Source organism: Bos javanicus, chromosome 2 (genome assembly GCF_032452875.1).
Source record: "Bos javanicus breed banteng chromosome 2, ARS-OSU_banteng_1.0, whole genome shotgun sequence".
Lineage (NCBI taxonomy): Eukaryota > Metazoa > Chordata > Mammalia > Artiodactyla > Bovidae > Bos > Bos javanicus.
Window position 1 is genome coordinate 89,701,022 of NC_083869.1, and position 27,139 is coordinate 89,728,160.

Here is a 27,139-nt window from a genome sequence, read left to right on the forward strand (position 1 = left end):
CATAATAGCAGATGTAGAAGAAGCACTTGACAAAATTAAAAACCCATTCATGATTAAAAAAACCTCTCAAAAAAGTGGGTACAGAGTAGATGTACTACAGTATAATAAAGGCTGCATATGACAAGTTCATAGTCAATAACTACTTAACAGTGACAAATGATTAAGAACAAGATCTCTCTAAGATCAAGAATAAGACAAGGATGCCCACTCTTGCCACTTTTATCCAACACAGAGCTGAAGTTCAAGCAAATAAAAAATAAAAGAAGTAAAACTGTCTCTGTTTGCAGAAGACAAGTTTACCTGTAAACAACATAGATTCAAACTGCATGAGATCACTTATATGTGAATTCTTTTCAATAAGAACCAACTACTGTAATACACAATCTGTGGTTGATTGAAGCCATGGATATGGAAGGCTGACTATAAAGTTATACTCAGATTTTCAACTCTGCAAATGGCACCCAAACCCACTCATTGTTCAAGAGTCAACTGTAGAAAACTATAAAGAATATACCAAAAAAACTGTTAGAATAAACAAATTTAGTAAAGTTATAGGTATAAAAACAATATATAAAAATCTATTGCATTTCTATGCACTAACAACAAACTATCAGAAAGGGAAATTAAGAAAATCATCCCACTAAGTAAAGTCAAGTCGCTCAGTCACATTTGACTCTTTGCAACCCCATGGACTATACAGTCCATGGAATTCTCCAGGCCAGAATACTGGAGTGGGTAGCCTGTCCCTTCTCCAGCGGATCTTCCCAACCCAGGAATTGAACCAGGGTCTCCTGCATTGCAGGTGGATTCTTTACCAATTGATTCTTTACCAACTATCAGGGAAGCTACTAGTAACAAATTATCAGAAAGAGAAATTAAGAAAACCATACAGGTCAATACAAAAAACCAAGTAATCCAATTAAAAATAGGCAGAGAATTGAATAGACTTTTTCCCAAAGAAGACACACAAATGGCCAACAGGTACCTAAAAAAGGGCTCTACGTCACTAATCACTAGGGAAATGCAAATTAGTATCATCTCACATCTGTGAGAATGGTTAGTATCAAAAAGACAAGAAATAACAAATGTTGACAAGGATGTGCAGAAAAGGGAACCCTGTGCATTACTGGTAGAAATGTAAATCGGTGGAACAACTATGGAAAACAATATGGAGATTCCTAAAAAAATTAAAAATAGAACTACCATATGATCCAGCAATTCCACTTCTATTACACACTGGAAGGAAACTTAATCACTATCTCAAAAAGATATCTTATACCCCCATGTTCACTGGAGCATTATGTACAGTAGCCAAGACATGGAAACAATCTAATTGTAAATTAACAGATAAAAGGATAAAAAAAATATGGCCTATATGTATATGTAAGTATGTATAAGGATTGCCAGAAGAAATATCAACCTCAGATACACAGATGATACCACTTTAATGGCAGAAAATGACGAGGAACTAAGTGCCTTTTGATGAAAGTGAAAGAGGGGAGTGAAAAGGCTGGCTTACAATTCAACATTCAAAAAACTAAGATCAGGGTATCTGGTCCTATCACTTCATGGCAAATAGATAGGGACAATGTAGAAACAATGTCAGATTTCATTTTCCAGGGCTCCAAAATCACTGTGGATGGTGACTGCAGCCACAAAATTAGAAGATGCTTTGCTCCTTGGAAGAATAGCTATGACAAACCTCAACAGTGTATTAAAAAGCAGAGACATCACTTTGCTAACAAAGATCCGTAGAGTCAAAGCCATGGTTTTTCCAATAGTCATGTATGGATGTGAGAGTTGGACCATAAAGAAAACTAAACACTGAAGAATTGACACTTTTGAACTGTGGTGCCAGAGAGCTCTTCAGAGTCCCCTGGACAGCAAGAAGATAGAACCAGTCAATCCTAAAGGAAATCAACCCTGAATATTTATTGGAAGGACTGATTATGAAGCTGAAGCTCCAATACTCTGGCCACCTGATGCGAAGAGCTGACTCACTGGCAAAGACCCTGATGCTGGGAAAAATTGAGGGCAAGAGGAGAAGGGGGTGACAGAGGATGAGATGGTTGGATGGCATCACTGACTCAATGGACATGAGTTTGAGCAAACTCAGGGAGATAGCTATCAACCGAGAAGCCTGACGTGCTGCAGTTCACGGAGTTGCAAAGAGTCAGACATGACTGAGCAACTGAACAACAAATATGTATTAGACAAACACACAGATGAACGGATAAAGAAAATAAGGTGTGTGTGTATACATATTTATTATACACACACATATTATATATACAATTACATACACACAATAGAATATTATTCATTTAAAAAAAGGAAGAAATCCTAGGACTTAAGACTCCACACTTCCAATGCAGGGGGCATGGATTTGATCCCTGGTTGGGGAACTCCCGCATGACACATGGTCAAAAAAAAAAAAGGAAATCCTGCCATTTGTGACAACATGGATGGATCTTGAGGGCATCATGCTAAATTAAATAAGTCAGACAAAGACAAATGCTGTATAATCTCATATACATGTGGAATCTAAAACAAAACAAAACAAAAAGAGTAACTGAACTCATAGATACAGAAAGATTGGTGGTTGCCAGAGGCTGGCAAAAAGGGTACAAAAGGGTTGGTTCAAAAGGTACAAACTTCTAGTTATAAGATAAAATCCTGGGTATATGATGTACACCATGCTAACTATAGTTAACAATACAGTACCGAATATTAAAAAGTTGTTGAGAGAGCAGATATAAAAAGTATAATTCATTTAAAACTACTAAAAGAAATTCATATTAGAAAAATAAGATAATGGGTCCATCATGGAACAAAATATTCCATGTTGTGAAACTAATAAGGAAAAAGGGAAATATTAAGTTTTAAAAGACTAGGAAGAATCCACACAATTTCACAGTACATCTACTTACATGGCATAATAAACTCCTGTGAGAAGCTGCACCATAAATTCGGGATCCAACACTATTCGACCACAGAGTTCTTTCCACTGTTTTTCATGTTGCCGTGGAAACCCACTCACACAAACCCTAGGAAAATACATTATTTAAGTGTGATTTGCTGATTCATTAAATAAAATATTTTTGTGTTCATAAGTTCACATATTCAACACTTACTGAAATATTTTTTAAGTACTTGTTATGTGTCAGTCACTATCATGGGTCTATGCATACAGTTGTAAATAGGTAAAAAGATAAAAAAAAAAATCTATGCTCTCACAAAACACACATTCTAGTGGACTATAGCAATAAAAGCAATGAAAAAGTGAAAGTTGCTCTTTGTGACCCCACAGACTATAGCCCACCAGGCTCCTCTGTTCATGGAATTCTCCAGGCAAGAATACTTGAGTGGGTAGCCATTCTCTTCACCAGGGGATCTTCCTAACCCAGGGATCAAACCTGGGTCTCCTGAATTATAGGTAGATTCTTTACTATCTGAACCACCAGGCAAGCCCTCAAGCAACAACTTTTCTCAAATAGGTATCTCTTTCATAATTCTCCTTCTCCCTCTTCACAAAAGAAATGCATAACTTTCACACGTCCCAAATTTTATCAGGATGGATTAGTGGATGATACAGAACTCTCAAAACAAATTTAAAGTGTCATAAACGATCCTCTATTTTCCATCTCATTAAAATATGCTTCCAGAAAAGTTACGTTTAATAATTAGCAGAGATGTTATATACCTCTATTATTTTAATAAAATAATTTATCAGAATAACTGCAATGGTGAGTTCAGAAGAAATTTTTTAGTGTTTAGTGCATTTTGGTCTCTGGAAATATTTTTATATTTTTAATTTACATATTTTCTTTGTGGCAGAGGTTTATAATTAGTTGATCAATAAAAGACCTTTAAGTATAACAGCACTATATTAGGATAAAATTTATGTGGATAAAGTGCAATACACATTCCATTTTAAGGAGAAAGACTACTAAAGAAAGACTATTTTTCATTTATTCCATATATGGATGATGGTATCATGGTATCAATTAGATCACTGTGTATTTACATTATATACATTAAAAATAGCAATTAACAATTATTTGTTTTATTATGTTAATATTTACATGCTGGAAATCATATAAAAAAGAATAAAAAATTTAAATGTTAACTTAAAAATGTATAAAGGCTATCAAGTTTTTCAAAATTCATCAGGGGACACGTGAGTAAAAGTTTGAGGATGGAGATCAGCCCTGGAATTTCTTTGGAAGGAATGATGCTAAAGCTGAAACTCCAGTACTTTGGCCACCTCATGCGAAGAGTTGACTCATTGGAAAAGACTCTGATGCTGGGAGGGATTGGGGACAGGAGGAGAAGGGGACGACAGAGGATGAGATGGCTGGATGGCATCACTGACTCGATGGACGTGAGTCTCAGTGAACTCCAGGAGTTGGTGATGGACAGGGAGGCCTGGCGTGCTGCAATTCATGGGGTCGCAAAGAGTCAGACATGACTGAGCGACTGAACAGAACTGAACTGAAACTCTATCATCATTTGTTATTAAGGAACTCTGTAAGATGCCATACTAAATGTTACCAATTAGAGATATAGCAAATTTGTTTAATTGAGCCAAAAATAGTCATCTATAAATAAATTGATCTGTAGATATGCAGTAAGTGCTTAAACAATATACTCTCTTGATAAGAACATCTAGGTTAGAATAGTTACATGTATACGTATGGCTGAGCTCCTTCACTGTTCACCTGAAACTATCACATTGTCTGTTAATCAGCTATACCCCAATACAAAATAAAAAGTTTAAAAAAAACAAACAACATGTAGATTAGAGACAAGAATTCTGTTAGTCATTAATCTTGTTTTTATACACGAGTGGAAATAATACACTTTAAAATAATCTACAAATTTATAAATCAAATTAACAGCTAATTTAGACTGGCCTACCTCCAATTAGCAAAAGTGAGTTTTGTTATAAATAGGACCACAGTTTCTTCTCAGTAATACACCAGTATGAACCTGTGCAAAGCATTTGTAGTAGTGGCTGGGGGTGGGGCATGTGGGGCTGATCCTCATGATACCTTCCTGGTATTCACACCCTGTGTCATCCCCTCCTCTTGAGCATGGGTGGAACCTGTGATTTGCTTGTAACATTGAAAAGGCAATACCATTTTCATGCATACATGTACATGATTATGTGATTATATTACATAAGACTGTAGTGCATCGTCTCTTATTCCTCTGCTTTGAAGAAGTGAGCTGCCATGCTGTAGGCTGCCTAAATTGGGAGGCTCACATGGCAAGGAACTGACACTGGCCTTCAGCAGACAGTCCATATGAAATTGAAGCCCTTAGTCCTACAACTATAGGAACTGAATTCTGCCAAGATAAGTGTATAATTCCTCAAATGAACCTCAGATATGATGGCAACTCCAGTGGACATCTTAACTGCAGCTTGTAATACCCTAAGCAGAAGCCCCAGCTAAGTGACACTTAGATTTCTGACCCACAGAAAACTGAAATAATAAATGTATGCTATTTTAAGCAACTAAATTCATAGCAATTTGTTATGAAGCAATAGAAAAACTAACATAGCATTTAACTTTCAGGGGGTAGAGAAGGCTTACCCTTTTTATTTGTGCTTCCTCAAATAAAAATCAACTGGGCAGGATAAACTGAGTGTTCCTTCTATAATTAAAATTCCCCTCCTCTGTCTCCAAACCAATTTATATTAATTTTTTTTCAATAGCGGAAATAAAAATTTTAGCCCAGGTCTATTCATATTATTAGACATTCTGGTTTGGTAACGATTAGAATATACAACTATAAATGAGACATACACATAATTGATGCTAATCTTATCCAAAGAAGAGACAGTTATTTGTGGGATACAGAAAGGAAAAAGTTCACATTTCTTTACTTTCTCTATACAGAACACTATTTATTCAAAATACTCAAAGTGACTTATAAAAACTGGCATCCAGGCAGTGATCAAGTATACCAATAAACCACCTTGAACCTAAATCATCTTGGCTTAGCTTGATGCTGAGCTACAAAGTACTTCTTTAATACCGAAGTACTTTCAAGAAATCATGATGTATGAGGAATGATAGAAAATTCCTATAGGAATATAAGTTTCCTGAGTTTTGTTTACTGCTGTATCACCAGGGGTTAGAACAGTGCCTACCAGCGAGAATGTGCTCAATAAAAATGTATGAAATAATGATAAGTATTCTGCTTACCTGGAGCCCATTCGGCAAAGAGACTGGTAAGATGAAGCAGGCATATACACGATAGCAGAATTATAACATAACATAAGAAAACTCAGGACTTCAAACCTAGAAAAAACAAAAACAAGGAGAAAAAGATCACAAATAATTATTTCTACTTACAGATTGTAGTAAATGATTTCTTTGTTGGATGGTTATAACAACAATGCCTTAATATTGATTTTCATTATTTCTCAATCAGATCATTGTAATATCCTCCTCAATAATTTCCCTATTTCCATTTGCCTTATTAAAGGTCAGAGTACTTGCTGCCATCTATATTTTCTTCCTCAAAAATCCCCTATCATGCTTGAATAGGTCTTTACAATGAGTAAAGTCAATAGTGACAGACTATTAATCTACTGTTACTATTAATCTACTGTTACTATTGACTGCATCGTAAAGACCAAACTCATCAAGGCATACAAGGTCCTTTAAAAATCCACCCTCAACCTACCTCTCCAACCTTATTTCCCTCCACTGTCTACCACATACACCATGATATTATAACAGTTTTCTTATATCATTCCATGAATAATGCCATAATCTTTCATAATACCTTGCCTTTTTTTTTTTTTTTTTACTGATGTTACCCTTTCTTACTACAACACTTTTCACTTGGAAAACTCCTACTAAAAGGTTTCAAATCCTGGCTCAAATTTTAATTTCAGACATAAAGACATTCTTAATTCTCCCAACTAAAATAAACAAAAACTGTTCACCTGTATAGCTCTAATACACTATTTATCCCACTAAATCAGTTCTCTGTCTCTACCTCTGTTTTATCCATTCAGTAATAAGCAACTTTAGGACAGAGACCCTAATTTACTCATCTCTAACTCTAGTGTCAGACACGGTGTTTAAAACATTATTATTGCTCAATTAATTTTTATTGAATGAATAAATGAATGCTTTCTTAACCTGTACAATAACTAACAAAGTGGCTCCTAAGCCTGAATGCACATTATAGTTATTTAAGGACATTCTGGAATAATATATTCCATGTCTCAACACAGACTGACCCAATTAGAATCTCTGAGGGCAGGACCCAGGAACACAGTACTTCTAAAAAGCTTGCCATAGGTGGTGAAGAGTATATTGAAAGTCTTTGTGCTACTTCTGAAATATTTTTTTTAAGTCAGAAATTATTTCAAAATGAAAAGTTAAAAACTGAGTTCAAAGTATGACACAGAAGCAGTTCACATCTTCAGATCCTTTCTCCTTCTCTATGCTGCTAGGTTCACTGAAGATTTATTTTCTGAAACTGAAGACTTATTTTCTGAAAGGATAAAAGAGAAGTTTCTACCAGGGAACCACCAAGCACAAGTGTGGTTTGGGTTGGAGTGGGGAGGATGGGAAGTTACTGAAAATAGAAAACTTAAGTAAAATGGGTCTTACTGGATACTGATACCTCAAGTTTTCCTTCCCCACTTGGCCATCAGAATGCTAGCAGCCCTCTGGTTAAGAAACTAGAAGAGTTTTCTTTAGAGAATTTGACCACCCTAAGAGTAAAGACTTAAAAATATGGACTTGGGAAGTTCACCAAATGAATGGCCCAGTGAGAAATTGTGAAGTTCATACTCAATGAGCCCCTACCAACATGGTCATAGCTTCTCATTTTTAAAAATTCCCTGCTCTTACACATAAGTATGGAAAAATGGATTATCAGACATCTGATGAACTTCATTAATAGGAAAATGAGGTCAAAATAAAGAAACAGGGGCAGGGGAACACAATTTGGGGGATATAATAAACATAAAAGAGAAAACAATAACTTTAAATAAAGCAAATTATCATTAATATTCTAAAAAAAGAGATGCTGTTTCAAAAATAAAAAAACAACAAAAATCCAAATATGAACTATTTTAAAAGACCATTCAGAATGTACAAAATATGATACATTTTGTCCATATCTTTAAGTCTTTCCTCTTAGGGTGGTCAAATTCTATTCCAGATATACAAAATATGATGACAGAAATTAAAAACTCAGGAACAGAACTGGTGGATGAAGTTGAGGAAATATCATAGAAAGTGAAGCCAAAGGAAAAAGATATGGCAAATGGAAGAGGAAAGAGTACCACAACAAGAGCTCCAAATAAAAGCTCCACAAGAAAGACAATAAAAGACCAAATAAATAAAGGACAAATAATAAAAGACTAGATAAGATGGAGAGGCTAAACTAATTAACAAAAAATAATTAAGCAAAGTTCCCGGTCTGAAGGACATGAGTTTCCAAATCAAAAAGGCCCATGTACTGCTCAGCACAAACAGGAAATAAACCCACACCAAGAAATATCACATGGAATTTCAGAATACTAGGAACAAAGAATGAGGATCTAGGGTGCAAGAAACGGTGGATCCATCCACACAGGAAAAAGACAAAGGGAATTCCCAGGGTAACAGTGAGGGGAAATACCAAGATAAGAAGTATACACCAGGCAAAGAGGGAAACACAGTCCAGATTGCAGTAAGTCAAAAAAGGCTCTGGGAGCTCCTTTATCAGGAAGATAAAATTGAGAAAATAACTGGTATAAACAAAGTTTTGGAAGGCTATGTAGAAAACCGATAGAAAATTTACAGGGCTAAATTTACAAAGCACATAGTAAACAAAGAAAACAAAAGGTCAAAGATGAACTTCAAGGAAAACAAAAAGATAAACAGGAGAGGAAAAGTAACCAGTCACAAAGCTCAGCTCTGAACAGTTCTGATGAGCAATGTTCATTCAAGGGGTTTCCCTGGTGGTCCAGTGGTTAAAGACTCCACAGTCCCAATGCAGGGGGCATGGGTTAAATCCCTGGTTGGGGAACTAAGACTCTGCATGCTGTACAGCACGGCCAAAAAAAAAAAAAAAAATCATTCATAATAATGAGAAATTTAAATAATGAATTCTCCAGAATTACAAGATAACTATACTGAGAAGAAAGGACGAGAGAGCTAACAACCTAAAGTTTTATCTTTCATAGAGATAAGTTATTAGATAATGCCCCAAAGTGAAAAATTTTTAAAGCAATAAATTACTACGAAGATGGTAAATATTAATAGGAAGATTTTTCAACCTCAGCACTATGGACATTTTGGCCTAGATAAGTGACTGTTGTGGGGCCCGGCCCAGGCGTGGTAGGATGCTGAACAACACCCTGACTTTTACACTTGAGATGCTTGTAGCAGTCTTCCCTCCCACTTAGTTGTGACAATCAAACAAGTCTCCAGATGCTGACAAATGTTCACTGAAGAGGCAGAAGTGCCCTGGTTGAGAACCACTGGTTAAAAGTTGTTACATCTAGGAAAGGAGAGTGGAAGGGACAGGGAGACAGAGACTGCAGTTTTTTGTAATAAACTCTAGAACTAATACATGTTTAACTTGGAAAAAAAAAAGTGTGTATTTCTGACATAGCTGACTGTACAAAAAAGTAAAACATATAGCAAAAACAACAGCACAATGAGATACCATTTTTCATACTCACTAAGAACAGATATAATAAAAAAGATGGAAAAAAAAAAAAGAGTAGGTAAAGATGTTGAGAAACTGGAACTATCATACATTGCTGGTGGGACTGCAAAATGGTACACAATTCTGGAAAACAATATGTCTCTTCTTATACCAAACGTGAACCAAAGTAATTATAGCTAACTATTAAGTCTAAATTAACAATTTTAACATCTACAGTTTTGATTATTACCGGTTTTGTGCAGTGAATGTTTCCCTCTGAGGATGAAGATCACTGTAAACAACCCTGATGAGATCATGCTGACATAATGCCCCTTCTGTCAAGGCCATGGATCCAATCGTGGAGGGCTATAAAAATAAGGTAAAGTATGAGATTGTGTCTTTAAAATAAAATAAAAATCTGTAACGTGAGAACATTTAATTCTGCTTCAACAAAAGGCAGTTTCAGACCATTTCTTCTTCTCTTTCAAAACCTCTTCAATTTTTCAATTATATATGTTCTATAGCTCCTTTTAAAACATATATACAATATATAAAACTAAAAATACACTGCTTTGGTTTTTGATATATTATGGAATGAATCTATATTTAGGACACAGAATAAGAAAAGTTGCTTAAAAGAATAATAATTAATTTGTTTGTTTCCAGAACTCAGAGCACTCTTGGGGACTATACATTCAAACCCAGAGGTTTATCTAACTTCAGGGAGGCTGGTACTCTCATTAATCTTACATTAAGAAAGCAAGGTGTTGGAAGTTATAATTGTGTAATACAAACAAGAATAAATACTATGATCAAAAGTCTCTTTAACAGTGACATAATTGATTTCATGTTTCTACAGTTCAGTTCAATTCAGTTGCTCAGTCGTGTCCGACTCTTTGCGACCCCATGAATCGCAGCACGCCAGGCCTCCCTGTCCATCACCAACTCCCAGAGTTCACCCAGACTCACGTCCATCGAGTCAGTGATGCCATCCAGCCATCTCATCCTCTGTCGTCCCCTTCTCCTCCTGTCCCCAATCCCTCCCAGCATCAGAGTCTTTCAATTTGTAAATGTCTCACTATCCTCCATTTTATTTTATAACTTGATACACAGAACACTGTTAAAATCTAATGTTTAGAAATGTTCTATGCTAAAATCAGCCTTGGTTAAGTAAGAGGCATTCTAATGAAAAACAAAGTCCCAGGGGAATTAATTAAAAAATAGACAGCTGCATTGAGCTATGAAGCAACTAGATACTGCTTGCTGTTAAGAAAAGTGAATCTAATTTTTAGACTACTAGTGAATTAGTTAATTTAAATGCTTTCCTCACAACTTAATGCACTAAAGGGCCAACAGACAAGAAGCTTGATTTATGACATATATCCTTAAAGAGAGCAGGCAGGAGTTCAGGTCAATAGGAGCCATCTACCTACATAATTATCAGTGTTCTCACAATCTTCAACCAAATAAATACTGGAAAAATCAGAAGTGTAAGGTTATTGAATATCTAGAATGCATCAATCAGACTACTTTAAATGGAAATAAAATAATTACTGTGTTAATATTCTTCTAAGTAGTTATTTTCCTAAAAAATAATAAAAAGTAAATCAATCTAACATAGATCATTTCTAATTAATATAGATGACTTAAAAAATTTAAAGGAACATTTCTAAAAATTCATATAATAAAAAAGACCAGCGATGATATTGGTAGAAGAATAAAAAATAAACCAGAACTAGAGGAAAACTGTCCAATAATTAATTTCTCTCTCTCCTGACAACAGCTCAGCTTTATATCACTAATAACAAACATCTACATTTAAAGAAACAAATCCGTAAAGATGTGTTAGGAATAATTTATCTCTAGTAAGAAACTGACTTTTGCTCAATATATTGATAATTTTTAAAAATTTTACCTCTCCAATCTTACTTACCTCATGATATATTGACGGCTTGGATAAGGAAGGGATGGTAAAAGACAGAACTTTATTGTTTCCATCTTTATCAGCAATTTCCTATGGTAGGAAAATGAAATAGTCACACAACTCTATTAAAAGAAATAATAATTGCTTTCTTAATTTAACAAATATATAATTGGCAATTGAGGAAGACTTTTAGAAATGGTAATAAAAATATTACCACCCTTCTGTATCTTTAACCAATTAGCCAATTTGTACACTTTGGTAGTTGAAGTCCTTTGGGAGACATTGAGAGATATAATAATACAGTTAATCAAAAATACCATGACAGTAAAGATATGAAATAGGCACACATATAAATCCTCATGATAAATTTGCAGGACAGCCATGGAGATTACAAGTAATCACATCTTTTAGTAGAAACTAGGTGAGTGGCAACCCACTCCAGTATTCTTGCCTGGAGAATCCCAGGGACAGAGGAGCCTAGTGGGCTGCCGTCTATGGGGTCGCACAGAGTCAGACACTACTGAAGCGACTTAGCAGGAGCAGCAGCAGCTGAGTTTAAAAGATTAATGGAAAGATAACACAGACGATTAGCATAGCCCTGGCCCTAGGATGACATGCAAATTTGTGAAGTGTTCCACATTTTTGGAATAGGAGAAAATATTTGCAAATGATGTTACAGATAAAATATACAAAAGCTCATACAACTCAAGAACAAAAAAACAAACAACCCAATTGAAAAAAGGGAAGACCTTAATAGACATGTCTCCAGTGAAGACATACAGATGGCCAGTAGGCACATGAAAAGATGCTGGAAGTGCAAGTGAAAGTGCAAGTCACTCAGTTGTATCTGACTCTTTGCGACTCCATGGACTGCAGTCCATGGAATTCTTCAGGCCAGAATACTCGAGTAGGTAGCCTTTCCCTTCTCCAGGGGATCTTCCCAACCCAGGGATCGAACCCAGGTCTCCGGCATTGCAGGCAGATTCTTTATCAGCTGAGCCACAAGGGAAGCCAAAGAATACTGGAGTGGGTAGCCTATTCCTTCTCCAGCAGATCTTCACAACCCAGGAATCAAACCAGGGTCTCCTGCATTGCAGGTGGATTCTTTACCAACTGAGCTATCAGGGAAGCCTCAAAATCATTAATTTTAGAGAAACGCAAATCAAAACTACAATGAGGTACTACCTCACACCAGTCAGAATGGTCATCATTAAAAAGTCTACAAATAACAAATGCTGGAGAGGGTATGGAGAATATGGAACCCTTCTACACTGTTGGTGGGAATGTAAGTTAGTAAAGCCACTACAGAAAATAGTATAGAGGTTCCTCAGAAAACTAAAAATAGAATTCCCATATAAAAGATTAAAATTAAAGGTCTTAGCCAAGACAGCTACACTTATTAAAAGAAAATCTTACAATTATTCAGTAATAAATTAATGACCTGAAATAAGCTACATATTAACATAATTATATGGTACTAGTCCAAGTGATTAATCATAAGTTCATACTTAATAGTTTTTACTGAACTACAGAAACATCCCTGTGGTTTTTAAAAAGCATTTTATCTTTCACTGAAAAAGTCATGGCATTCATTTCTACAGTCGTTGGCACCTCCAGTCTTCTACAGCTATCAGTAAAAACCTGCCTACAGACACCAGCAATTAGAGGGGTGAAATGCCCCTCCTGCACCAATCCTTTTGTCTATTGTCTTATTTTAATCTGTTTCTTTTAAAACCATATTAGTATACATGACTGGCATAAAATCCAGAGAGAGACTACCCTTAGTAGACCTAGAAGGAAGGTGGTCAGAGAGATGAGTGGTTGTACAGCATAAAAGGAAGAAACAACAATAAAAAACAACTATCATCACCAAAACACAAACCCAAAAGAACTTTTTTCCTTGAGAACCAGTTTCTGAGTTTAACATGTCACAGGAGAGTATCAGTCGCATGTGAACAAAGGCTATACCTCTAATTTTGGCAGGAAAGTGGTTTAAAAATCCCTAGAGAAATCATTTACCCACTCTGTAGTCAAACTAGTTACCACATCTGAGCCACAGTGTCTCAGAGAAAGTCTATACTAAGATCAATGGGCCTGATTTAAGTTAGGTGATAAAATTTTAATTTTTATCCCTAAATTTCAAATTAAGTCAAATACTTTTTATTTTTATCCATGTATATCTGTGGAGAAGGTGTTGGCTACTGTAGCAAGGGAGAAGTGCTGGGGTGAGAAAAGAAGAAAAAAGAGAAATGAATACACGCAAGAAATCCAGGGTGGTAAGAAAAACTGAGAACCACAGAGATGAAAGAACAAAGATATTAAGGGAATTAAAAGACGACAGAAACCCGAGGTTACATTTATGATACATAATTGAGTGTTTTTAAAATAGTACACTATTTTTAAGATACCAAAAGATAATTAAATCATAGCACCAACAAGTACTGTCAAGAACTTGTTAGGCATCCCCAAATTTTTTGCTTCATTTGTTCCACCACTGAAGTTTATTATACCAAACAATACAAATAACTTACATCAATAAACACTTACTAAGTGTCTGTGCTAAGCACTAGAGACATGATGATAGATAAAACAAAATTTCCTATTTTCAAAGAAAAATCAGGCAAGGTAGCAAAGTAATTTTATACCTACACCAGCTTTTCATTAAAACAACTCACCTTTAATTATGAGACCACTTCTATTACTACTACTACTTATAATAATAGTGGTAAACATTCAATAAACACCTCAGGCAACACACTGGGTACTTCTAATCGCTTTTAATACTACTATCAATGTTTTATTTGTTTTACAAATGAGGCAACTGAAATCAAGGTATGAATTAACTTGCTTAAATTTAAAATAGCCAGCAAGTGGCAGGGTCTATTTTTAAACAAAATACAAGTGACTTCAAAGGCCAGGTTTCTTCCTTCAGATTTCAATGATGGAAATGCTCTTTAATGATTTTTAAAGAGATAATGCTTAAGAGAAATGGGCACTGGTGCAAAAGAATATTTTTTGTAGACTCAAATGTTTTGTGAGGTACTTTAGTTGAGGTACCTCTCATCTACAAACATAGTTTTATTATGCAAAGTGTTTGTTTACAGGGAATACACAGAATACTAGGATTCAAGGGGCTGGAATTTCAACACCAATGTTCTAAACGGGACACCATGAGAAAAAAAACAACCAGAATGTTTAAGGTACCTAAGAATTCCTTAAACGAAAACAATTTCATGAACAATACAGTATCAGATACATAATGTTTTAGCAAATGATTATTAAAAATAAATTAAAAAATTTTTAATGTAAGGCATTACAAATATTAGTCAATTTAAAAATCAGAAAAATAAGCCATAAGTAATTTTATCAATTATAATAGTTTCACCTACTTTATAAAATGCATTACTAGCATACACTGAACACCTATGTACTCAATTTAATTAATTCAAATAAGTTATTCAACAGACATTTAAATTTCTTTTCCTCTAACTATTCTGTATTATTTCAGAAGACTTAAAAAAATATATTTGACATTTTCCAAACTATTACTTTCCACTTACCAAATTGTAAATTCCTAACAGAAGTGCTTCAATGCAACCATTACTCTGTCTGTCTCGGCTAACTGTAAGCCGTAAATAAACCCACATCAATTCTGGCAAGAACTGCAGTGTGAACCTCTTAAGTCGAACTTCAGAGCTACGATAGAGCTCAAACAGCTGGTGGCAGACAGGCTCCAGGAGCTAAAAAGAAAATAAAGTGCATCAGCTATTTCTATTTTTTTGGCTGTATTTTTTTACACATATATTTGTATTTTAAAAATAAATTATATGTTAATTTTTGCTTATTCGAAATCAGTGCAACCAAAACCTCAATCTCTATTTACACAGAGACGACACATTGAACTGACCAATTCTGTAACTATAAGAAGTCCTTCATGCCCATATAATATCAACATCTCTTTCAACACACTGTACTATTTAACTTCTTAGATAATCAGTCCTTTAATATACTAGTTTACAGTTAGTGAGTTTCTTTTTCTGTTCTTACCAACCCTTACAATCTTCCATTTTTAAATTCTGATTGGAAGAAAAGAATGTCAAATGATATTGTCGGAAATAAACTTAAAATTTCAACTTTCAGTTCAGTTCAGTTGTTCAGTCGTGTCCAACTCTTTGCGACCCCATGGACTGCAGCATACCAGGCTTCCCTGTCCATCACCAACTCCCAGAGCTTGCTCAAATTCATGTCCATCGAGTTGGTGATGCCATCCAACCATCTCATCCTCTGTCGTCCCCTTCTCCTCCTGCCTTCAATCTTTCCCAGCATCAGGGTCTTTTCAAATGAGTCAGTTCTTTGCATCAGGTGGCCAAAGTACTGGAACTTCAGTTTCAGCATCAGACCTTCCAAAGAATATTCAGGACTGATTTCTTTTAGTATTTACTGGTTTGATCTCCTTGCTGTTCGAAGGATTCTCAAGAGTCTTTTTCAACACCATAGCTCAAAAGCATCAATTCTTCAGAGCTCAGCTTTCTTTATGGTCCAACTCTCACACACATACATGACTATGGGAAAAACTATCTTTGACTAGATGGACCTTTGTTGGCAAAGTAATGTCTCTGTTTTTTAATATGTTGTCTAGGTTGGTCATAGCTTGTCTTCCAAGGAGCAAGCATCTTTTAATTTCATGGCTGCAGTCACCATCTGCAGTGATTTTGGAGCCCAAGAAAATAAAGTCTGTCATTGTTTCCACTGTTCCCCCATCTATTTGCCATGAAGTGATGGGACCAGATGCCATGATCTTAGTTTTTGAATGATGAATTTTAAACCAGCTTTTCCACTCTCCTCTTTCAGTTTAATCAAGAGGCTCTTTAGTTCTCCTTTGCTTTCTACCATAAGGGTGGTGTCATCTGCATCTCTGAGGTTATTGATATTTCTCCCTGAAATACTGAATCTCAACTTTAGATTATGATTTAAACAAATTATATACCACTTAGTAGATAAAGGCACTTTGCAATACATAATATTTGGACATCTAAAATGCTAGTGAGTATTTTAAATCAGTTCAGTTCAGTCGCTCAGCCGTGTCCCACTCTTTGTGACCCCATGATCTGCAGCACGCCAGGCCTCCCTGTCCAACGCCAACTCCCGGAGCTTACTCAAACTCATGTCCATTGAGTTGGTGATGCCATCCAACCATCTCATCCTCTGTTGTCCCCTTCTCCTCCTGCCCTCAATCTTTCCCAGCATCAGGGTCTTTTCAAATGAGTCAGCTCTTCACATCAGGTGGCCAAAGTATTGGAGTTTCAGCTTCAACATCAGTCCTGCCAATGAACACCCAGGACTGATCTCCTTTAGGATGGACTGGTTGGATCTCCTTGTAGTCCAAGAGACTCTCAAGGTTGTCTCCAACACCATAGTTCAAAAGCATCAATTCTTCTGCGCTCAGCTTTCTTTATAGTCCAACTTTCACATCCATACATGACTACTGGAAAAACCATAGCCTTGACTAGACGGACCTTTGTTGGCAAAGTAACGTCTCTGCTTTTTAATATGCTGTCTAGGTTGGTCATCTGCATATCTGAGATTATTGATATTTCTCCTGGCAGTCTTGATTCCAGCTTGTGCTTCTTTCAGCCCAGCATTTCTCATGATGTACTCTGCACAGAAGTTAAATAAACAGGGCGACAATATACAACCTTGACGTACTCCTTTTCCTATTTGGAACCAGTCATTGTTCCATGTCCAGTTCTAACTGTTGCTTCCTGACCTGCATATAGGTTTCTCAAGAGGCAGGTCAGGTGGTCTGGTATTCCCATCTCTTTCAGAATTTTCCAGTTTCTTGTGATCCACACAAAGGCTTTGGCATAGTCAATAAAGCAGAAATAGATGTTTTTCTGGAACTCTCTTGCTTTTTCCATGATCCAGCGGGTGCTGGCAATTTGATCTCTAGTTCCTCTGCCTTTTCTAAAACCAGCTTCAACATGTGGAAGTTTGTGGTTCATGTATTACTGAAGCCTGGCTTGGAGAATTTTGAGCATTACTTTACTAGCATGTGAGATGAGTGCAACTGTGTGGTAGTCTGAGCATTTTTTGGCATTGCCTTTCTTTGGGATTGGAATGAAAACTGACCTTTTCATTTAAAGACATATAAGTAAAATAGATTACTTTTATATTTTAAGACTGACTTAAGTCTTGCTAATTGTATTTACTGGAAAGACTTTGAAACGGAGGAAATATATAGAAATAGCTTTTCCAATGTTTAACTTGATAATTTTTCATATAATATCACAAAATATGACATAAGGAACTTTATAATCTTAAGAAGAAAATGAGCAGTTTAAATAAACCTCTTCCTTCCTCCTAAACTTGTACTGTTAATTTAGAATGGTGTTGCTTGAATAACTTCACAAAACTGCTAGACTATACAAAACTGCCTATGATCTTAAAATGCAGATAAAACACTGAGAGGAAACTATAAAATAATGTTTAAATTGAAATTTAACACCAGTTTTTGTTTTTTAAAAAATTTTTATTGGAGTATAGCTGATTTACAAGGTTGTATTAGTTTCAGGTATATAGCACAGTGAATCAGTTACACATATATATATACCCACTCTTTTTATTTTGCTGAATCCTTTTCTTGTATTTATTAACCATCTAAAATTTAAAGAGGGCCTACTTCATTCAAACTGTAAGATTTAGGAAGTAGCTTCGTGGTTTAAGAAGGATGAAACATACGATCTTGGCCCTTGGAAGTTCTCACAGAACTGTATTTAAATCAATTTGTTCAAGTTTGACAGACCTAAGGGATAAGCTTTGGCTTCCTTGGTGGCTCGGAAGGTAAAGAATCTGCCTGCAGTGTGGGAGACCCAATCCCTGGGTTAGGAAGGTCCCCTGGAGAAGGGAGTGGCTACCCACTCCAGTATTCTGGAGTTTTGTAAGAAGGAGGAGCCAGGTGGGCTATAGTCCATGGGGTCACAAAGAGTCAGACATGACTGACTGACATGACTGAGTGACTGACTAAAGGATGAGCTTAGGTGTAATAGTGGAAAAAAATTACTGGACTAAGTCAAAGGTATCATTTAACATACTAAAGGAGGAGTATCACTGTTAATGGTTGTCATGAGAGACATTCTTCAAATTAGACATTTTAACAAAATATCCACTATTTTTTAGATTCTTTTCTCATATTGGTCATTACAGAATTATTGAGTAGGGTTCCCTGTGTTATACAGTAAGTCCACATTAGTTATCTATTTTACATATAATAATGTAATAGTAGCTTTAAAAAAAGGAATAATTCAATAATTTATACACTTCTATTCTAAATGATAATATATATACACCCTTGTAAAACTGCTTGAATGTAGATATATATGTTTCTAATAATCTAACATTTCAGAATAAAGTCATTACTTTCACAATAGTAAATTCAAGTCAACAAATCCTATATTGATTGTACAGTTAATATTATTTAGATGACTTAAGCTTAACTCTTAAGAACTCTAAAGCTAAAAAAAATTTACATACTTTATAGTCTACTAACCACTAAATGCTTTATATGAAATCACTATCACAGGATTTAACATCTTAAAAAAATGCCAACTCTCCCCTTACACTGAAGTCTAGACCAGTCAGACAATTTGTCCAAGGTCACAGAAATTAGTGGTGGAGAAAGACACCAGAATTCAGATCTTTTGACACAGATGATGTTTTCACTATACGACTCTTCTTATACCAGAAAGGAAGTGGAGGAAGAGGTGAGGATTGCTTAATTTCAAGCAGTACAGTCTATGCAGTGCCAATAATGAAGTAATGAACTTTTGAAAATGGCCAACTGCTGGTAACTTTTTAAAGTACTGAATACATTCAGCTCTTTAGGGGAATTAAACATTGTTGCCTTCATAAATTTATGTATTAAAAATATATGTCCATGTTTTAAATCTACTTTCCTCTTTAGTAAGACTCTAAAATTGCCTTCTGTAAATTTCATTGGCTGTGGTACTATTATGATTTGTCTATGTTATAAAGACCTTATTTCCTGTCCTCAGTAGCAAGTACATTAGCATGTAGAGACTGTATTTTAATAAGCACTGCAAAGAAATATAGATTAACCAAAATTAGTACTTTTTTTGTTTAAAAGGAGGGCAGGGGAGTGACTGGCAATCTAGTAAATTTTCAGATACCACTGCAAATAAGACTATTAAAAACTTGCCAATGTACTGTTAAAATCTTTAATTCCAAGCATATGTATTATGCTATCATGTTCTCAGTTTCTCAGAATCAGAAATGACCTCCCCACAGAATTTGAAAAAGAGAAAGGTGCTTCCCTGGCAGTTCCCGTGGTCAGGACTCTATGCTTTCACTGCCAAGGGCCTGGGTTTAATCTGTGGCTGGGGAACTAAGATCCCACATGCCATGTGGCACAGCATATAAATACGTAAATAAATAGAAATATAGGTAGATAGGGTTTCCCTGGTGGCTCAGATGGTAAAGAATCCTCTTGCCAATATAGGAGATGCAGGTTCAATCCATGGGTTAGGAAGATCCCCTGGAGAAGGGGATGACAACCCACTCCAGTATTCTTTCCTGGAGAACCCCATGGACAGAGGAGCCTGGTGGGCTATAGTCCATGGGGTTGCAAAGAGTCAGACACAACTGAGCAACTAACACATACTTAAATGGTGCTATCACCTACAGCAAAAGATGTTAAGAATAATTTACACTTTCCTCAAACTTAGCAAATAGTTTTGACATGATAATTACTAAGAGGCATGCCATAGGATGAATGCATTGAGAGCAGTTTGGGTGGAATAATGGAGACTGAATCCAAATATGAGTGGGTAATGAAAAAATATGAGGAGAGGAAATGAGCACAAGTAGGCAGAGGCTGAACAGGGATACTATAAAGTTCACTGGGAAGGAGGACAGAAAAATGGTGTAGATAATAAAATAGGAGGCAAATCAAGGAAGGTTTTTTAAAAATAGAATATTGTCGTTTATCATATTCCTTTCATCAAGAAAGGAAAAAAAATCGACAGAAGAAAAAGAGCTGGCAATTGCAGGAGCAATCTTTGAGGTGGTTAGAGAAGATGAGATCCAGGCCCAAGTGGAAGAGATAGTTTTTGATACAATCTGAGACACTTCATCCACTAAATAGCAGAAATAGCAGGAGAGTCTGACTAGAGATGCTGGCAGAGCGGCAGAGTTGAGTAGGAAAATAGTTTCCAACTATTTCCTTCTTTTATAACGACACAGAAAGTAAACTGAAAATGAGGAAGGGTGATAAGTGTGAGGAAAAAGAAGGAATAAAATGAACAGTGGGAAAGTGTACAATGAAATATGCTCATTTTTAATTTTCAGTCCTGCATTTAAGTGGAGAAAGTCAACAAAACTGTTTTCTCCAGGTACGCTGAGTTGCTCAGGTACAGGCATGAAGTAGATGGATGGGTAGATTTTATCCAGTGTTGAGATTTTGCCCAAAAAAAATGAATTAAGGGAATGAGAAGCAAAGAAGCTGAGAATGTGTGCAAGGAAATGACTATAATGATGGACCATGAAAATGTAGCTAAGAAAAGAGGGAAGTGAGACATCTGCAGGGAGGCAGAAGAATAATTAAATCATAAAGAAGCAGTAGGGTCAATGGTTTTCTGGAAGCAGAAGAAGCAGAACTGCTGCAGTGACTAAGGGATCTGGAAGGAGGGAAAGCAGAAAAAGTAACATGTTGGTCTAGAGATTAAACAAGTTATATAGTACAGGTTGGCCATGATATGGAATATTAAACTTCTACAGGAATTTCCTGGCAGTCCAGTGATTAGAACTTGGCCAAGGAATTCCCTCCATGTATTTCACTATTCTTCTAATCAATATTTACTAGTGATAAAATACTACATTCTAGGGAATTAACATACATACATATATATATATATAAACAGGTATAAAAATATATAACCCCTGCCCATGAAGAACTTACAATTTAAAAATAAAGCATAAAACAAATATATTTTAATAAGCAAAGCTTCATGTTAAGACAAAACAAGGGAATACATACATTCAATATTCACACAGAATTCTGAAAACTCCTGACCAAGAAAGATATGCATATGTGTCCCTTATCATACCTAAAGTTACAAAACATTCAAAAATACACAGCAAGAGAAAAAGAAGCAAATGAGTCCTGCGGTTGCTGCTACAAATAGCAACAGATGCAAGCCCAACTGAGAGCCAATCCAAGTTTAGGAGATAGGAAAGAAAGAGGTCAATAAGCAAGCTTTTAGTGATAGGACAAAAATGAAGATGCACTTTAAGTTAAGCTGCTGGTTAGGAGATGATTACCTGAACTTCTTCAAACTCACTCCAGTACACAGCAGAGGCACTCTTGGAGGCTGTATCTGGGAAGATAAGAAGCTACTTTCCTGTGTGTTCCTTTCATTTCATTTTAAAGCATACATGAATCCAGTGGTGATAAAACTGTATGTCATACTATTATGTTAATGGAAAGGTAATGTGTGTATTTTGCATAAGTTAACATATAGAGTCAATAGCTGCACTTTTTTCCCCCTTCTAGCACAAGGCTAAACAACAGCAAACTCTTTTTCTAAGTTTATTTATTGTGATTATTTAGGCTTTCTCTGGTCATTTTCAAGCTAAGTTTACTAGCAGCAGCATTTCACATTACCAGTTTGACTGAATTCTCTAATTAGAGTGATTACACAGAGTTCTATATTGTCAATAGAAGGACTGCAAACAATACTTAAATAAATCTCAAACCGTGTATGGCTAAAATTTAGATTCCAGGAAAGGAAACATTCCAAAATAGGAAACAGAGTAAAGTTTCAAATTAAATAAATACTCTCCTAAGATGGTGGTCACTCAAACCAAGAATCAAAATGTATTGTCCTCAACCATAACAAATTTAATCAAAACATTAAAAAACATGGAGAGGGGGGTCATGGGGAAAGCCAAAGCAACTATCAGAATGAAAAACAGCAGAAAGAAAGTTTTCCAGTCCCATTGGAAGGATTAAACAAAACTTAAAGAAAACTACAAAACTTACATATATGTGTTTTAGTACACGTATTTCTTATGTAGTACAATAAAATCATTTTTCTTATAAACTGTCCTACCTCATTATTTGAGTCTTGAATAACTTTATAGAGGGCTGGTACCAGTGTTTTTTTCCGGTGTAAAGTTGCCGCATAATTGGTGATCTGAGTGTCAGGTAATGCCTAAAACAAAAATCAAAGGAAACTTAAAGTGAACTTAATATTTGAGAAGTCAAAAACTTAAATTTATGAGTCCTTCTCAAAAAGATTTATAACAGAGTCAACTAAGAAAAGTAAAAAATAATTAATACATGAAATAACCATGAGCTAATAAAACAAATAAATTAGGATGTTATACAATTCTTCTAACTAGTCAACCATGAGAAATGATTAGAAATCACGTATTACACAAGCTTTGCTGAAATGAATCACTTTAGTCTAAGAAAAAACAGTGTGGGATAACTTCAATTCCTGTATTTTATTTTCACAAAACACTTATATCTATAGTGTTAATAAATTATACAGTTTTTAGTCAAATTAATGAGTGATTTTTAATCACAGGAAATAAAAATATAAGGCACAAATTTGATTTCTGTGCCTTATTAAAGCTTGGAGGCTTCCCTTCTTTTATTGAATATATCTTAAAATTTATATATTACCTTATCAATCCTAACAACTAGATTCATTTTTACATATTATCTTCTGGCCATAATTCACATTTGTTGTTGTTGCTGAGTTGCTAAGTCATATCTGACTGTTTGTGACCCCATGTACTCTGCAGCACAGCAGGCTTCCCTGTCCTTCACTATCTCCCACATTTGTTCAAACTCATGTCCACTGAGTCGGTAAAGTCATCCAACCATCTCTGTTGCTCCTTTCTCCTCTTGCCCTCCATCTTTCCCAGCATCAGGGTCTTTTGCAATTATTCACATTAGTGTCTTTTTAAAGAGGTTTAATTACAGAAACAAGTTATTTCATATATTGCCATTCCCACTTTATAACTTTTGTTTCAGTTTCTCCATGAACATATATACACTGAATTACAACATACAAATCATATAACACATTCTCATCCTCAATGCAATTTACCTTGAATTCTGATAACCATTCTTCCACAACACCACGTTCAGATCCCAGCATCTTCTTCTACCTTCTATTCCTCTTTTCTGGAAGAAAAAAAAAAAAGCACTGAATTTGAGGACAGTGTTACTTACAGAAACTATCAAAGTAAATGATGTGTGCCTTTCATTTAAGGAGAAACTCATCTAGTGCATATTTTAGATAAGGAGGCTTACTTTTAGACTGCCTTCCTGGAAGTAGCTTCAGTCATGTCTGACTCTTTGCAACCCATGGACTGAAGTCTGCCAGACTCCTCTGTCCATGGAATTCTCCAGGCAAGAATACTCGAGTGGGTTGCCATGCCCCACTCCAGGGGACCTTCCCGTCCCAAAGACCGACCTGTGTCTCCTGCAGCTCCTGCATCGCAGGTGGATTCTTTACTGCTGAGCCACTGGGCAAGCTCCAGTTTCAGACTAGTGTTCAATTAAAACAAAACTGTTTATAAAGAAATAAGTTCTATCTTTAACGATATGTTTGAAACCTAATTTCCTAATGCTTTTATATTTTCCCCAACAACTATATTCCAAAGTAACAAAAGCTAGTTTACTAAGTAAAATCAAACTGCGTATTACCCAAGACAAATGTACAGTCCATGCTTAGTCACACTGTGTGTTTAGTCGTTCAGTCGTGTCCGACTCTTGTGACCCCACAGACTGTAACCTTCCAGGCTCCTGTGTCCATGGGATTTTCCAGGCAAGAATACTGGAGTCGGTTGCCATTTCCTTTTCCAGGGGATCTTCCCAACCCAGGAATCGAACCCAGGTCTCCTGCATTACAGGCATATTCTTTACTGACTGAACTAAAGGGAAGCCTTGCTTTTACCAAATACACAACTGGAATAAGTTATACATAATAGAATAAACAATGGGACAGATTTTTACAAAGGTAAAAAAGTTAGAAATCAAGGGTCATATATGTACAGCAAAATGATGATAAACATACACATATATACACACTATACAAAATAAGGCCATTGAAGAAGGTAGATTTATGTTTTCTAAAATGGAAAAATGTCCAGGTAGAAAAAGCAAGTTGTATAATAGTATATAAGTTATAATTCCATCAAAAATTATATAAATGTGAAAAGCTGGGAGGAAAAATATATAAACTACTCAGTGTTTACCTCTGAGGGAAGGATTAACTGAGGATATTCTAGTTGTCTAATTCTGAATTACAAAAATGTAACAATACATATGTATTATTTTTTAAGTGAGGCAGACAACAAAGATTTGGGGTTTTTAATTTATGACTCAAAAGGGTAACCAAAAGAAAAAAGAAATTTCTTGAGCAGGGAGGGAAATGTCTCCAAAGCAACTGAAATGAAAGTTCCTTTACTAAAAAGAAAATATTTCCTGAATGTGTAACATTTCATAATAAATTTCTATCCAAAAAAAGAAACTGGATTTTCTAATCCCCCCAACATTCCCTAAATACCCATATATAATGCACTGTAACAAGGAGTACAAAAAGGAATAAGAAATGCTCCTTATTTTCAAGTAGCAAATGCTTTTAAGATAGGCTGACAGATTTATTCAAATAAACTACAAAAGGAAAATGAGTGGATTAAAAGGGATGTTAAAAAAAATCAATAACCAAAATATGAATCTTATTTGGATTCTGATTCAAACATTAAAAAAGAGCTTAACATAATTGGAAAAGGTTAAACATGACTTATTGTATGACTTATTACTTAATACTGGATGATACTAAATCAAGGAATGATCAATTATTTTATATTTAATAATGGTATTTCAGTTAGGAAATTTCCCATACCCTTATGGCATCACCAAGTTAATGGACATGAGTTTGAGCAGACGACGGGAGATAGTGAAGCACAGGGAAGCCTGGCGTGCTACAGTCCCTGGGGTCACAAAGAGTCGGACACGACTTAGCGACTGAACAACAACAAAAAGTCCCACATATATTTGGAACTATTTATGAGCTGTTATTCCCAATTTTGTACCAGGACTATAGTATTTTAATTACTGTGGCTTTATAATGCACTTTATATACTCTATGGACAGGGAGGCCTGGCGTGCTGCAATTCATGGGGTTGCAAAGAGTCAGACACGACTGAGCGACTGATCTGATCTGATCTGATCTGATACACTCTATGGGGTCACAAAGAGTTGGACACGACTGAATGACTAACACTTTATAATAGTACATGTCCCATATTTTTTCCTAAAAATGTATTTCATTATTATTGCCTGCTTTATTCTTCCAGTTAAATATTAGACTTGTACTGTAAGTTTTTTTTCTATACTCCATCCTCATAGGAATTAAATTTACAAATTAATTTCAAATGACATCCTCACATCATCGAGTCATCCAATACAGAAGCATAGCATTGCTCTTTATTAAAAATCTTCTTTTTTATGCCTGTATAAATTCTGTGTTTTCTTCATACAGATCAGAACATTCAAATTAAGTTGATTCCTAAGTAAAATCTTCTCTGTTGGTTGGTTCCAGATCCACTGTGAAAACCAAAATCCAAGGATACTCAATTCCCACAGCTGGCCCTCCCTATCAGCATATTCAACCAACCATGTACCATGTAGCACTGCATCTATTTACTGAAAAAATCTGAGTATAAGTGGATTTGCTGAGTTCAAACCAGTGTTGTTTAAGGGTCAACAGTTTATAGTTTCTTGCTGCAACTGTGATTCTTTTTCATCATTTCAAACTAGCTATAGTTACACACACACAAATAAATACTTAAAAAAACAAAATGAACAAGTTTTTAGATAAATATTTAAAATACTGAAAATGACTTAAATTATGATTATTTATATGTTTTAGGAAATATCTATACTTTGACTACACTGACTTCTTTATAGAAAAGGAAAACAAAAAGCAACTACAATTAATCAAAATATTTTCAAATTCTTTACAAAGAACATCAACAGCTTTTAAAAATTAAAAAGAAAATCAAACATTATTTTTTGAAAGAAACACAAAACTTTTTAATCTGATATATACTGCACTGGAATCCCTAACTGATACAGGGCCTGGAATATACAGTTTGAAAAAGTTCCCCAGGTAATCCTGATGACTACCTTCAGTTTAAAAAAAAAAAGTATTACATCCAAGTTAAATTTCTCATTTTAAATTTCTATATGATATCTCCCATAAAAACAAATTTGCAATGTCAAATCACTTTGATTTCTATCAATACTGTTGTTTTTTTAATGTGACTGCAAGTTAATTAACTTTAGACAGAAGAATATAGTGGTGTTAATAATAATTATAACCAAAACATCATACTTACCTGATTTTATGATATTAATTTTAAGACAGTAGTTTATTAACAAATATAAGTAGAAAATAAGAAATAACCCTTTATTAAAATGAAACAAAATGCTTAACTAAAGGATAA

At 35.2% G+C, this 27,139-nt stretch overlaps 1 protein-coding gene and 1 non-coding gene across 6 annotated transcripts in view; one reads left to right on the forward strand and one right to left on the reverse strand.

Moving 5' to 3' along the window:
• The window catches only part of HYCC2 (hyccin PI4KA lipid kinase complex subunit 2), a 64,156-nt gene that overhangs the window by 16,595 nt on the left and 20,422 nt on the right, over window positions 1-27,139 (reverse strand). For 4 of the 5 annotated variants that reach the window (XM_061381363.1, XM_061381333.1, XM_061381343.1 and 1 more), the window contains 7 exons: window positions 23,731-23,807; window positions 22,723-22,824; window positions 15,157-15,336; window positions 11,606-11,686; window positions 9,923-10,038; window positions 6,216-6,311; window positions 2,931-3,047 (listed from right to left, as the gene is read on the reverse strand). In XM_061381363.1, coding sequence (XP_061237347.1) covers window positions 2,931-3,047; window positions 6,216-6,311; window positions 9,923-10,038; window positions 11,606-11,686; window positions 15,157-15,336; window positions 22,723-22,824; window positions 23,731-23,781 — 743 coding nt within the window. In that variant the 5' untranslated portion in view covers window positions 23,782-23,807. Of the gene's footprint in view, window positions 1-2,930; window positions 3,048-6,215; window positions 6,312-9,922; window positions 10,039-11,605; window positions 11,687-15,156; window positions 15,337-21,931; window positions 21,988-22,722; window positions 22,825-23,730; window positions 23,808-27,139 lie in introns of those variants that run through there. The other variant, XM_061381371.1, reaches the window with a different exon arrangement.
• Window positions 12,136-12,240, forward strand: LOC133236091 (U6 spliceosomal RNA). Its single transcript, XR_009732727.1, has one exon. It is a non-coding gene; the product is annotated as a U6 spliceosomal RNA (small nuclear RNA).